Genomic DNA, 14,745 nt, shown 5'->3' with positions numbered 1-14,745 from the left:
CGACGGGACGGCTCCGCAGTAGAGTTGAAGGTCTCCACTATTTGGTCCAAAAAACTCAAATCGGTCTGGTTGTTGCCGGTGATAGAGTCATTCGAGTGATAAACCTAAGCATTTACCTAGCCCGAACATATTGTTAGTTATTTGAAAAAATATGATATTTAAATAGATGAACACTAATTAAATTACCAGTTTTTCCTCCTCCGCAATCGTCCAGTCAAGTCTCTTTGGACGCTTTGGTTCGGTCGCTCCCGCTCCTTCATTTTGAGACTCAACGGAGGCGGAGCTTGGAACCGTGGGTGCCGCGTGCGGAGGTGGTGGGTATGGACCATATGGAGGTGGAGCGTGTGGAGGTGGAGCATATGGAGGTGGGGCATATATATGGAGGTGGAGCGAACGAAGGTGGTGGGTACGGACCTTCAGTCCCTCTCCTTGTGCTTGGAGGTGGAGCATATGGAGGTGGTGGGTATGAGTACGGACCGTACGGATAATGATATGGCGGTGGAGGTGCCCCCGGAGCCGGAGGTGCAGCAGGGGAGAATAATGCCTAGGGTTGTGGTGAAGAATTGACATCGGAGCGGTGATGCATCAGAGAAGACCCATCTTGGGGAGATGCTTGTGATCCGTCGGACTGCAAGAGATCGGTGAAGGTATGGAAATCTGGAGACCAACAGGTCATGGTGGAAGAGATTTTGGATTGTAGAGGAGAGAAATAAGCTCAAATGAGGTATGGAAGTAGTGAAAATCGGGTGGGGTATTTATAGGGGGGTTGGGGATGAAATTTGGGATTTTTTGCAATTTTTTTCAAATTTTTTAAAGTTCAAATGGTCAAATAACGGCTAGTTCAACGAATAGTCCGCGTGGACCAATCAAAACGCGCCACGTCACGCCCTCTCGCCCGCGCACGCCGACGCCAGCGCACCGCCTCGCTCCCGCCCACCTCCCGCCCCCGCGCGCCTGCCAACACGGGCGAGAGCGCTCTTTCTCCCTCCCGCCCGACTCCTGCCTGAGCCGCGCCGATAGGGGGGCGGTACCGCCCCCGTTGGCACCAGTCTGAGCAGTAGTTATCGGAACACCAACTTCCCTATAAAAAAGAGAAATAGTATTGACGCCGGGAGGTAAAGGCAGTAGCAGGTCTTGCTTTGCCGACGTTCAACGAAAGAATCTTCTTCCTCGACAAAATTCACCAATCCGAGTAAGCAAGATGTAGGTCCTATTTGGATCCTCTAGGTTAATTTAGCTACCGTAGATTAAATAGATCAGCTAATGAACTAGCTAATGATATTTTAGCTAATTAAAATAATATTATCTCATTAGCTGGTTCCAGCTTAAAACATCAAAAGACCATATTATCCTTGCCCTTCTGTTAAATTTCCAACATAGGAGTGACGTGGTCTGTTAATGTTAATAATTAGCAATTAGTTGGTGGATCCAAATACATCCAGCTAATAGCTAGCTAAAAGAGACTATTATTAGTTAGCTAATCTTAATTGGGAAGGATCCAAAGAGAGGCATAGAGTTGAATACACGATTACGATTAGTAAACAAACTTGGCAGGTGATGCACTTGTAGGTGTATTATATATATACATATATATATATATATATATATATATATATATATATATATATACCTAATTGTTCATTTCGGTGTAGTAGTAACTTGGCAGCCGAGTGCATATAATTAAGTCGACATGGAAAGAAAATGGTCATGCTGGCAGCTGATCTGGCACAACAAGGGTTAGAGAGATTATATACCATCTATCGTATTAGGGGTTTTAGAGTTCTAATAATTGATTAGTGGTGAAAATTCATGAAGTTTGTCTCTTGAAAATCCAGTGCGCCTTCCAGAAATTAAACGAACGAGTGGGAGTACACTCCACTACCACCGCAAGCTGGACGCCGAGAGGAAAGCGACGACAACGACACGCGGAAGAAAGAAGTTGCCGATCGAGACTTGTCCGCGGCCGGGTCGCCGGTGACCCGGGCGGGTTAGGCATGGCCCGGTGTCTTCAAGCTCAGCTCGTCGTCGTAGCATATAATTGCTGCACCCCGAGTCCAAGATTGGAGCCAGAGCAGCAGCAGCAGCAGCTAATCCAACTAAGCTTACGGATCTATACCTGCCTACCTCGCCAGCCTCCAGCGACCGCCGGCCATTATCCAGCAGCAGCAGCTCCAACCCGTCGACACCAGATATAATCTAGTCATGGAAAACGAACCCGCCTACTCGGCCGGAGGACCCGGCCATTTCACCACCGGCTACCAGGATTTCCCGATGTGCTTCCAAGAAAGCCCGTACGGGCCCTGCAACGTGCAGGATTTACTGCTGGAGTTCAACGCCGGCCTCACCCACCTTCCGGACCCGTACCCTGCTGCTGCCCGGGACATCGCCGGCCCTTACCCTTACATGGCCGCCGCCGACGTCTTCGGGGGCATGGACAGTGCTCCGCCGGAGCTCATCCAACCGCCGCAGGTCAACGCCGCCGGGCCGGGCCCGTACCCTGCCGGAGACACCACCGGCCCTTACACGGCCACCGCCGGCATGGGGGTCCTGCACATGGCCATGGAGAGCGCTTCGGGAGAGGCCATCGCCGGCGCCGGCCTCGCGCAGCCGGACCCTTACTCGGCCGTCGACATCGACCTTTCCGCCGCCACCGATAAGGAGATGGTGCGCCTCCTCTGTGAAAGATACGAGCACCACAAGAGAGAGGCGAAAGAGGAGAGCCAGAGCCTCAGCCAGCTGGAGGCCAGCGCCGCCGCCGGCCTCGTCCAGCCGGACCCGTGGGACCTCCCCCGCCGGTGCTACGCCGCGAGGAAGAAGTTCGGCTCCGACGAGAAGACACGCCGCGGCTGCTGGAAGGAGAGAGACAGCGAGTTCACCGCGATCCGTGGCGACCCGTGGCTGCCGCGCGCGCTCCGGTACGTCGGGTTCAGGAGGACTCTGGAGTTCCACACGGACGACGGCACCAAGACCGACTGGCTCATGCACGAGTACGCCATGCTCCATCATTCCGATGGCCATTTGTTCCTCAAGGTATGGTTGCCATCACTTCGCGAAGTACTTACCATGCATACGTAAAAGGTACATGATCTTTCATATGCTTTCATTTTACTTGAATCATTTAATTTTGGCGAGTTTTCAGTTCAGAATGCATTCTCTCTCTGTTTTTTTTTTAAAAAACACTGCTCGTAGGAGGAGATCGTGTTGTGCAATGTATTCAACAATGGCAAAGATGGGGTCCCTTACCCTTCGACGAATACGGCCAACGATGGTACGTTGGAACTGTATGCTTTATAGTATTGCTGAATGCTGATCCCCGAGAATACATCAATGGCTCTTTCTTTTTCCTTCCAAAAGTGAACATCACAAAACTTTTTTTAAACTCACAAAACGTCTCTACTTTCCCCGTTAGGTGAACCTGAGGGTGAGCTAGACGGGAACAATCTCCCGCACAATGACCACTGCTTGCACTTGCACCATGATGCTGTCGTGCAAAGCGATCAAGCGCCATCGTCGGGGACGAAGCGCCCGAGAGCCGATGGTCCCAAGACCCGCACCACCGGCGAGTCTGGAGTGTGGCAACACTTCACCAAGATATACATCGAAGCTCCCAAGGAGGCCGGGTCGAAAAAGAAAGACTGCTACAGCTTGGTGTATGCAGTGTGCCATGGTTGTGACAAGGTGTTCAGAGCTTCTCCCAAGAATGGCACCTCGAGCCTCAGGAGGCACGCGGCGACTTGCCAGTGCAAGCACATGCATGCAACCTCAAGCTAGGGATCCTTTTCCATTCTCACCTGTTTCGAAAGGGGAATTGGGATAAACTCCAGGATATTAGATGGAGCCATTTACTCTCCTCGAAACAAGCAACTTCGTCTCTTTGGGACACCTCCGATGTTTTTTGTACGGAGCAATCCCGTCCCCCCCTCCCTCCCTCGCGCTCGCTCGCTCTCTCTCTCTCTCCCTCTCTCTCTCTTTCGTCTCTTCGGGACACCTCCAATGTTTTTTGTACGGAGCAATCCTCTCCCCCACCCCCCCCCTCCCTCCCTCCCTCCCTCTCTCTCTCTCTCTCTCTCTAAACCCAACCCACCCACCCACCCCCGCACACCAGTTTACTTTGATTTTCCTTCTCTTGTTTTCACTGGGTTTTTCTCTTTTAAGTCTTTCAGCTCTAGAATGACTTGTATTTGGATATTTGGTTTGAACACATGCATGAATAAGTCCACTCTGTTCGAGTATATGGAAGAGATAAGATAGAATTGGCTGTTGCGGTAGGATAGAATTAATCAGCATCAATTGATTGTAATTTCCTAGTTTAGTTTATATCTCTATTATTGCTTGAGATCCAAGCCACCCAGTAATGTATAAATAGCCCAAGAGGCTCAATATGGATAATCCAACATTTGTGTATTAATCTTCTCACATAGTCGACTCTGAGTTATTTGTGGTGACTCAAGCACGTATTTTTGAAAAGATCTAGTAGGCAAGAATTTTATGCTTGTAGAAAATCTACACTTGTAGTTTAGCTCACCTATCTTCAAAAGATGTCTGAAGCCAGAATTTTCTATTATTTGAAAAAAGATGTAATTAAAGTTCAAAGGACCTAGATTTAAGGACCACTTATATAAACAATTTATTCTTTTACTAGCAATATGCTCGTGCGTTGCAATAGGACACATAAGACGACGGCAAACAACCATGGTGGTGACACATTTGGCATAGCCAAAGGTCCACACGTGTTCGTAGCGGTGACATTCAAAAGATAAATACACAAATACCTCCGTTTTTACTCTAGTGTTTAGCATCTAGAGTTCAATTTAGGGAAACATAACTCTAGAAGGTCACGTTCATGTGGGTTTCTTTAATTTTATCTACTCCCTCCATCCCAGAATACAGCTACTTTTAGAATTTTTTTTCAAAGTCAATTTTTTAAAACTTTAACCATGTATTGTAAAAAAACTATAGAGATTGATAACATAAAAATGATATTAGAATATTCATAATGAAACCATAACATGTAATTTTTTCTATTTAAAAGTAATTATTTTTAAAATATTATTGGTCAAAGATAAAAATATTTGACTTTGACCAAATCAAAAAATTGTTATATTTTAGGATGGAGGTAGTATCATCTATTACCATGCATTGTTTGACCCTAGATTTCTGTTAGGATCAGGGGCCAACATATATGTAATTTGGTACAATGACAAAAAAAGAGCTAAATGAAAGTATGAGACACCATCAGAGACAATAAGTACAAATTGCATTAGATTGTATTGAAGAGCTTGTCTAGATGATTAAACACCTTCCTTCGATCATTACCATGTGCATGTGCACGAGCCTTTTCCAGAGTCCCGAAATTAAAAAGCAAACATCCCTATTTTTTTCAGAGCACATTACCAAATGCTCGAGCAGGCGGCCTTGTGCAAGTCCATTTGCTGGCTTGCTGCGCATGCGACTGCTCTTCGCCTGCCACGACGGTATGCGGTCAGCCCAAGCGGTATGAGACGCACCGGCACCGGCTCAACAAGCTGGCGATGATGGCCAATGAAGTATTCACGAGTCCCAACCACACGGGCAACGACGATGGCCTGCGCCATTCTACGCTGCTAGGTGCTTCGGCGCGCGGCTGCCCGGCTCGTGTCCGTGCGAGTCGAAAGCCACCATACCGCTCCCTCCAATAATAACCCCCGTCACATCAATCCATCCGGCCATCCATCAATCTCCCACGTACTTCCTCCATAAAAAAACTAAGTCATTCTACATTCAAAATTTATTCAAAAAATAAATCATTTTACTTTATTTAGAAAGCACGTGTGCATACAAAAATTAATTAGTGTCAAATGGGTAATAAATAGAGGCAAACATGGTCATTTTACTTTTTATTAATTTGTCCTAGAATTTCAAAAATAACTTATTTTTGGGATAGAGGGAGTATTCTTCTACCAATCCTGATCTATTTCTTCTCCTCTGAATTCGTTTACAATAGCATGGGACAGACGGAGCCGCACAAAAGGTTTGACAAGCACAGTACAGGCGGAGTCGGAGGCAGATAGGGAGAGGAGCGCGAGTTCGGACTCATCCATTATTGTTACAAGACGGATCAAAAGTAAATGTATCGTAGAAACGGTCCGCTTTTTAGAAATAAGTAAACATAAAGATAAAGACTAGTACGATGCTCGTACGTTGCTACGGGTAATATAAATTTTACCCGGATGTACATAAGACCATCAATTTTATGCTCTTTCACTCTGTGTACAAGCCGTGCTGTGACCGCGTAAGGTATTGATTGTCCGGGTTCTGATTGAGATGCCTATTGATTTGTCTAGCTTCCGATTAGGAATCCAATTGACGGACTAAGAAATCATTGGTTGTTTTAGAAATAGTATATAATATATATATATATATATATAGAAGAGATAGAGATAAGTATATTGTAAAAATATACTATTAAAAGTTGCAATTTGGAGACCGTTTCGACGTCGGCTTTCACCTAAACGCTAAACAACCAAGCATCCATTATGTCTAGCCATCTATTTGTAGGCTAAATGGCTATTTAAATAGACTAAGTTGTTATTTAAACATGACAAACACATAGTTAAATGGACACCACTGATTACCATTTCATGTTTTGATAAAATTTGAACAAACTGATAAACAGAAATTTAGGTGAACAACTCGGTCTCGCTAAAATGTCAATTATTTGTAACTGAAGGTAGTACAAATTGTAACCCAGTTGTCTTTAGGAGTCGACTTTGATATATCCTTACTATAACCATAATTCATTGTGATATTCAAGGCAAAAGCAATATACTACATGACACAGAAAAGACCGGCGCGAGCCAGCTAGGAAGAAAAGAGGACATGTTTTTCTTGATGGAACAGGATGGACAAACCCCATTAGTTATTTATATATTAAAATTAATTAAATAGGTCTTACAATAGGAAAAACAAAGGAATAAAAGGAGGACATGTTGAGAGAGAGAGAGAGTACGAGTTCAAGTTTTTTAAAGATAAATTCCAACCAGTTTTTTTTAATCGAGAGGTGGATTCAAATCGTATATAATACGAACTAAACAACAACATTATACTGTAATATAAATGGAGTCGAATACGATGAGAATGTGAAAACACAATAAAATTCATGTAGAAGAAAACTCATCTTAGTAAAAATATTTAGCCGCGATCCACGCGCCTACTGTGTCATTATGCCTAGGCTCCATGCCATCCTTTTCCAGTTCGTGTTGGTTGCATCCTGCGCCTAGCGGCTAGGGTGCTATATACCGTTGTTGGGTCTTTGATCAGGATGTGGGCTGGCACATCGACGATACAACAACAGCATCAAGGATGGATTAAGGACACGATCATATAATAATTACAATGTATGGAACTTTCTACCGTAGCAACGTTAAATAAATATTACATCTGGGCGAGCCCCCATGGCAGGTTGAGCGGCATACGGGTTCATGAACGCACATTAGTACATGATGACCGGATGGGCGGCCCAAATACGAGATCTGGATATATTACATGGGTCAAGCTTCTGTGATACTGCTTCGGCCCACAGACTAGCCACAAGCCCACAACCCATGTACAATTGAGCAGTATTGTAGAGCCATTCTATCATGCATGAGAAACCTGTAACTAGATATGGGTAAAGATAAAATCCGCGCAGATATACGCTTCAGATATTCATATCTGTAATCTAAAATCCAAACCCGCATCCACGTCCGTCACCTGCCACGTGCAGAAAATCAGCCCTTGCTCGCTACCCGCAGGTAGCGCATGCCAATGGACAAGCCCGTGTTTCCGCGAGCTTTACCGTACCTCATTGAGCGAATAGCCTCCAGATTCACCACGGCAGAAAGTTCTGGTCTCACAACATGGACACGCTCAATGTCGATTTCCCCTTCCTATCCTATTTCAGGGGGACTAGGGCCCAGGGGTGTTCTTCTAAAGTTCGATGGGTCGCAGGCTCGCAACTCTACCTTGCCTACGATCGCCGCCACGCCGTAGCTTGTTTTAATTCCCGCTACTGACCTACCGTGAAAGGAAGCTCTGTAGCTAGGAGTAGTACTTAACAGACAGTACATCTTATTTTCTCCGGTCAAGAACACGCCTACTCTTGATCTACCACCATAAACTGCTCGCAAGTCACAAGCCGTCACCATCATCACCAAGCTATCAACACCACGATGTGACACGGCCGTGATCTCCATGCGCGATCCAGCAGCAACACAGTGATCCATATGTGGAACTTAGGTTAAATCAGCGCACTCATGACTAGATCTGAATTCTACTCTGTTACCAGAAATTTCCGACAGTCACCTATTCACCACCTCTTTAGACGATATCAGTGGACTTTTTCACTCACACATAACTAAAGACATCACTGAATATTGTAGCTCTAGAAGGCATACTCTCGACGTCTTCCTGATGATAACGGATGACATTTATGCCTGATAAATAGGCAATCAGTTTATGGAAGGGACACCCAACGTTAATAGTAGACTAGGAAGAGGATGTAAGCGGACCAGTGCATCATTAAATTTGCAGAAGAAGTTTTACACTAATTTAAACACATGCAAGACAAGTGGGGCACTGGGGCGCTTGAGCACCCCCACTCCCCATATTTTTTAATTTTTTAATACATTTCCTATTATATTTATATAATTAACCCACACAGTTCCAAAAAAAGACCATAAGCAGAACTTCAAACGGTGAAAACAAGCCCTTTGTCGATTGATCGTGTTTTCGACCACGGGAAGCTTAAGGCTGGGCGAAAATAGGTAAAGTAGCTAGCATTTGTTAAGTGCAGAATTTAATTCATGATCTTGCAAAATTCATAGGAAAAACAAATACAGCTCCAAATGACATGAAACCAACTCTGTTAGATTCATGGTATCACCATCCACAGTTTAAAATAATTATCAAATTTTCTAGAACAGCAAGTGCCAGTTACAACATCGACTTTCCCTGCCTAAACCTATCCCAGAGCTTCTTCTAAATTCAACCCCAGGTCGCAGCTCTACCTTCCCTACCATCCCCACCGTCCGTGCTGTTGAACTTGTTTAATTCCCCCGCTACCGCGAAAGGAAGCTGATGCAGCTACCACTTTACAGACAGCTAGTACATCTCATTTTCTCCTGCCAAGAACGCGCCTGCTCTGAATCTACCACCATAAACTGCTCAGGAAGCCGTCACCATCATCACCAAATTACCAACACCATGATGTGACACGGGCGTTATCTCCATGCACAATCCAGCAGAAACACAGTGATCCATCCAGCAGCGCGTCATGGCCTGGGGATGCGGCTAGCTAGCTCACATGAAGAAGCCAGGGCCCTTACGACGACGCACAGCACAACACAAGGCAAGGGAAGAGGGGAAGCAGCGGCACATGGCGCAGGTCCTGTAGCACATGAACCCGCACTGATTAGCGCGACGCGGCCATGCGCGTGCCGTATTATATTCAGAGACATGCTGCTGCTCAGCTATCACCAGCTCGATTGATCCTCCTCTCCTGCAGCCTGAATCTTTACCTTTCAGCAAGAAAAGTTTACATTTTTCTTTCTTACTTACTCCTTTGGCAGTTTACTATTCCAATCTGCACGCCCCAGATCTGGGTGAAGGCAGGTATGTATGTCCAGTTCAGTTTCAGTGACAGCCTGCAGAAATCAGAAATTCAGAATGTAATAACCCATCAGGTTACCATGGGTTGTAATCGTGCTGAATCATGTGAGGGTACACGAATCAGAATGGCTGGGACTCTTGGGGAGCTGCAGGCAGGTGCAAGCACATTGACATGGAGGGCCAGTTTCCAGACCTCGCAGAGCTGATTCTCTGCTGATTCTGTAAAGTGATTATCTGAAATGAACTAAGAGGCTGGGAGCTGGAAAAAATAGTTTTTCTAATTCTGTGAAGTGATTCTCCATCCTGATTTTAAGAGTTTATGCTAGAGAATAAAAAAAATCACTTTCAACCACAGAATCACTTCTCTTAGAGAATCAGCTCCCACAGAAAATCAGGATCAGTTGGAGCTGTACCAAACTGGCCCGGAGACTTCAGAACCCACCATTGTAAGGCATGTCCCAACAGGAACGAGTTCAGATTCTTCAGAGGTTAAAAGAGGAAGAAAAATGAAAGGTGGTGCCTGTCCTGAAGCTGGAATCTCCAGGGACCCTTTTTTCTGAAACACTCAATTGGGATTCCCTGAAAAGCAGGCGACAGGGACAATACGAAATTATCAAAATGGACAATGTTGAATTAGAATAATTGAAAAAGAAATGAAGAAAAGATATGGAGGGAAATCTTGTCCTCTTAACTGCTCTGACCAACCCCACCTCCTTCCAGCTCCCCTGTTCCCTCTCATCTCTCTTCCTGACGCCATCAAGCTTTAGAGTCACCTCCCCCTCCCGGCCTCCCTGTCTCTGCAACACAGTGCATAGCACAGCGACACTGCCGGCCACCCAGGAGGTTAGACCTTAGACCTTGCCAGCCATTGTTGACAATGGCGGAGCCCAAGTCTTCCAAGAGCAAGTCCAAGTCCAAGTCCAAGAGCAGCCACCCCAGCCACGACGCAGCGGCGTCCAAGAAGTCCAAGGCCAGCGCCGCCGCCGCGGCGGGCCCGGGGACCCTGGACGCGCTCTTCGCGCCGTGCGCGGACGTCAAGGGCCTCCGCTTCGGCGCGCAGCTCGTCACGCGCGCGCTCACCGTGCGCCGCGCGGCCCCGCTCGAGCTCCCGCACCTCCTCCGCGCGGCGCCCTCCCCCGGCGCCGGCGCCGCCGCCGGGGACGCGCTGTCGTTCGCGCCGACGACGACGGCGTACATCCCGACCAACTTCGCCATCCTGGCGCACCACGCGTGGCACACCCTCACGCTGGGGCTGGGCACCAAGAACTCCAAGGCCGCCGTCTTCGTCTTCGAGTCCGCCGCCATGAAGGCCGCAGCGGACGCAGCGTGGCCGGGCGTCGTCCCGCTCGGGGACGTCGGCCGCCGCCTCATCCGCGCGGCGCCGGGCGCGCCCGAGATGGCGCGGTTCAAGTTCCGCAAGGGCTGCGTCACCTTCTACGTCTACGCCGTCCGGACCGCCGGCGCGCGCGGGTTCGCGCGCGCCGACGAGCTCAGGGCCGTCGTCGAGGCCGTCGCCAGGCTCAAGGACTTCCTGGACCATACCGCTATGCTCGCGCTGCCGGGCCAGAGGAGCATCGACGTCGCCGCCGCCGCTGCGCCGGTGGGCGTTGTGCATTGACGCGCTCGATTGCAGCTGTGGCTTGTGACGAACTGTGAATAGAATCCTCTTGTTGCTCCTCTAGCTTTTTTTTCTTCCTCTCGGCGTGTGCATTGGTTTCTGAATGTGATCATTTCCTTTTTGGATTGAGATCGATGTTGTGCAATTCCTTGATTCCCTACTGTGAAATTGTGCATTGGCATTAGAAGATGCCATGGCGATTTTCACCCCTAAGCTGCTGATAGGAAACCCAACCAATGTTAGGATTTGTTTTTTCTTCAGGTTGGAAGTGAGATGTTGATCCTTGGACCATGGTGCTATGTTTCAGTTGGAGAGATGAATGAATATCCCTAGTTTCCGTGCTGCGGCGACCGACATGTTTGTGTCGTGCAAGTTTGTCACAATTCAGTTCATGAATTCGACTGGTTGTATTGTATCTTCAGTGGGATCATGATCAACACACAGGAATTTGGCAAATGTATGCGTGTGCATCAAGGACAATGGCCTGTTCAGCTGCTTCTCCATTTTGAGCACACTAGTTGCAGCGCATCAGCATCCACACTGCACTCAACTGAGCTGAGCTCCATCATTGCCTCAAGATGAGCTGCACTTTACAGCCATGGGAATGGGATTCTAGTTTTTGACAACTGTGAATCTTGATGCCAAAACTAAACTGGTGATCAAGGAGCCATAAAAGTACAGAGAGCTCAAAGATGCAGGCTCAAAAGGACACTGGGCACATCATGACCCAGCATGTTCCAGTCTTAATGCCCCAACAGTACTGACTACTGAGTCTACTGACGATGCTGAATTCTGAACTCTGAATCACACACACACCAGAACAAGCAGCAGCTTCAGTAGGGCAGGCTACAGTGCCACAGCACCGACACGCCATGCCATGCAGCTCCAAATGAGATATTGGAGATCTGTCCTGCACCTTCGCCATGGGATCATGCCGCTGTCCGCCCTGCTGGCTCCACATGAGAAAACAACACGCCAACTTGGACGGTCACACAGCGGGTAGTGGGCACAAGGTGGCCGCGGGCCAACCCGCCCAAATTGCCGCCAATGGCCATTGGCCAAGCTCCATGAGATGCCAAAGGTGATCACGTCCAAACCATTGTGAACCTCCAATGGCAACTGGGGTCGGCAGCTTGATCTGAGCTGTTGACGGCACGATCGGGTGGTCAATACGTGTACCGCCCCAGAACACAATACATGTGCTGGATCCTGCCCCCTTTTGTCTCACAAATTCCAATTCCAAGTGCATCAGTTCATGGCATGATGAGCTCATGTGCATAGTCCTGCATCCTTTGCTGTCAAAGAAGGCAGATGTCTTAAGAGAGGGCAAGAAGAAAGTTGCCTTTACAGCCTTGCACCATGCTGTCCACAATACAAACAATACCTGGCTATAGCAACCATAATATGCACTTATGTGGCTCAAAATCTGCTGATTCAAGTGTGAAACATGAACCCAAACTCTTCTCGGCAGCTAGCAAGTTACTCAAGTATGAATGGATACAGAGTTGGTTCAAGGTAATTTTACCCAATTTCATACCCAGCAGTTTGTTCAAGAGGCAACCTAACTGAGTTGCACATCTCAAGAAGTGCTAAAATCTTTTTAGGATCACAAATCGATGCTGACAAAATCTCCACGGTTAGAATCTTGGCAGGGGCAACGAAATTGACACGATTAGTCAGGGGTGGCCACGCCCTGGTTAATCTCTGTGAACCTCAGGCCAACCCTCATGGAGTGCTTCATGAACTTCTCGGCGCAACCGCGGACACATGACTCCTCTTGCTTGTCCAGGGTCTTGCGGCGGAAAGTGTCCACGCAGTCCCTGAAGCACCTCTCCACCAGGGAATAGTAAAATTTCAGACTGAAACATAATAGAGCAAATATGTGAGTGTTCTGGATATGCAGTTTGACAGATGCAAAAGGTCTGAAGGATTCAATGAGCTACCCAGGAGTTTTGGGTTAGACAAAAGGGAAAAAGTCAAGTATCACATTATTTGCGGATACATTGATACAAGCAAGGATCATTAATTAGTTCCACTAGGAAATATTATTCTGTTCGATCATCACATCCTTATTTCTCCACACCTTTGAGTAACTTCACATTTTCATGTCTAGCAGTAGCCTCAAGCAACAAGATAACGTCAAAACTTGCATTTCTGCCACCAGCATGGCCTTGAACAAAAACTATCCCTTTCTAGGTATCTTAAATGCTGTAAACTAGAATTAATCAATGAGCAATTCGAGTGCACAATTGTGAATTATCCAGTCTCCCAAAAAAAAATTGTGAATCATCCAGAAGGATGACATACTCTTACCCAATAGCTCTGCACAATAATCCATGCTCTCTCAAAACCAAAAGCACAGGAATTTACAATCATGACGATTTTGCCTTTAGCCTAGAACCCCTAACCAACAAATCTAATGCGACAGAACCGGACATGCAAATAGCTCAACTCCTAGAATCTACATATCAGAAAACAGAAGGAATGCAGAGAAGCCATGAAACTATCAATTATGGCCCACAGTGGCTAAAGGTTAGAAAGCAGTTAATTTTTTCAAGCCTAGAAACTCTGGTTTTCCTAATCACTTGATAGTTTGGCAGCTTCTGAACATAACGACATAGCCTTCCCATTTCACAAACACGATTTTCTATTCCTATACCAAACGCCTAGGAAATCCGCATGATTTGGGACGCACAAGGTGCAAATCACAGCCCTAGAAAAAAGGTGCAAATCACATAAACCTAGTGGATACCCAGTGCACCGTGTAAGCACGCTAATCAATTGCAATTATTTTCTCGGAAACTAACGGCAACAGACCACAAAGATCAATTACCGCTTTCCCGGAATTACTCTACTAAATCTTCAAATGCGAAGCGCCTAGCTCGTCGAAGCACCAGACGCGAAATCGCGGCTAGGAGCCGACAAAGAGAAGCTATCGCGGATAAGGGCCAGGAGGATGCAGATTCAAGCACGGACTAGGCGTCAACAGCTGGTGTGATCAGGGAGCGGCGCGCATGGGCAGTCCTCGAACCTGTCACGGATCTGGAGCAGTTCAACCATGGCGGGCATGCGCATCTGGTCCTCCTCGGCGAGGCCGTCCATGCCGCCCAGCACGTCCTTGTCCATGGCCACCGCCTCCGCCGCCCGAGGAAGAAGGAAGCGAGGGGTTTTGGAGTCTTGGTAGTTGGTAATGGCAGGAGGAGCTGAAGGGGACGAGAAGGGAGAGATTGTGTACTGGACTCTCGGGTTGGGCCGGGCCTTTATGGGCCTCGCTGCGAAGCCTAGTAGATGAGTAGCCCAATTTTTTTGTAGGATTTCCTGGCCTAACCTGGATGATATTTGGTAGAAATTTGTTAGAAATCGCTCCCTTTACAACAAAATTTTATATAGTATTTTCTCGCCAAAAAAAATCATACGGTTTTAACGTGGATTGGTCATTTCATCGAAGCGAGCTAGTCCTTCTTTTCATCAAATTAAGGACTTTTTGTTAAAAAAAGTGA

General features: G+C 47.1%; 3 protein-coding genes across 3 annotated transcripts; 2 read left to right on the top strand and 1 right to left on the bottom strand.

The window, feature by feature from the left end:
* The first annotated feature begins 2,011 nt into the window (after nt 1–2,011).
* On the top strand, nt 2,012–4,416 carry LOC112886403. Its single transcript, XM_025952300.1, has 3 exons — nt 2,012–3,030; nt 3,190–3,268; nt 3,410–4,416. The coding sequence occupies exons 1-3, from the start codon at nt 2,203–2,205 to the stop codon at nt 3,769–3,771; spliced, it is 1,269 nt and encodes a 422-aa protein (XP_025808085.1). The 5' UTR covers nt 2,012–2,202; the 3' UTR covers nt 3,772–4,416.
* Nucleotides 4,417–10,275: 5,859 nt separating this feature from the next.
* Nucleotides 10,276–11,611, top strand: LOC112887593. The gene has a single exon (XM_025953816.1). The coding sequence runs from the start codon at nt 10,505–10,507 to the stop codon at nt 11,243–11,245; it is 741 nt and encodes a 246-aa protein (XP_025809601.1). The 5' UTR covers nt 10,276–10,504; the 3' UTR covers nt 11,246–11,611.
* Nucleotides 11,612–12,050: 439 nt separating this feature from the next.
* On the bottom strand, nt 12,051–14,426 carry LOC112887514 (mitochondrial import inner membrane translocase subunit Tim9-like). Its single transcript, XM_025953703.1, has 2 exons — nt 14,277–14,426; nt 12,051–13,104 (listed from the first exon to the last, which is right to left on the bottom strand). Exons 1-2 carry the CDS (start codon nt 14,369–14,371, stop codon nt 12,918–12,920), a joined length of 282 nt encoding a protein of 93 aa, XP_025809488.1. The 5' UTR covers nt 14,372–14,426; the 3' UTR covers nt 12,051–12,917.
* Between the last annotated feature and the right edge of the window lie 319 nt (nt 14,427–14,745).

Source organism: Panicum hallii, chromosome 3 (genome assembly GCF_002211085.1).
Source record: "Panicum hallii strain FIL2 chromosome 3, PHallii_v3.1, whole genome shotgun sequence".
Classification (NCBI taxonomy): Eukaryota; Viridiplantae; Streptophyta; class Magnoliopsida; order Poales; family Poaceae; genus Panicum; species Panicum hallii.
Note: the sequence above shows the minus strand (reverse complement) of the source record. Positions and strands in the feature narration are given on the sequence as shown.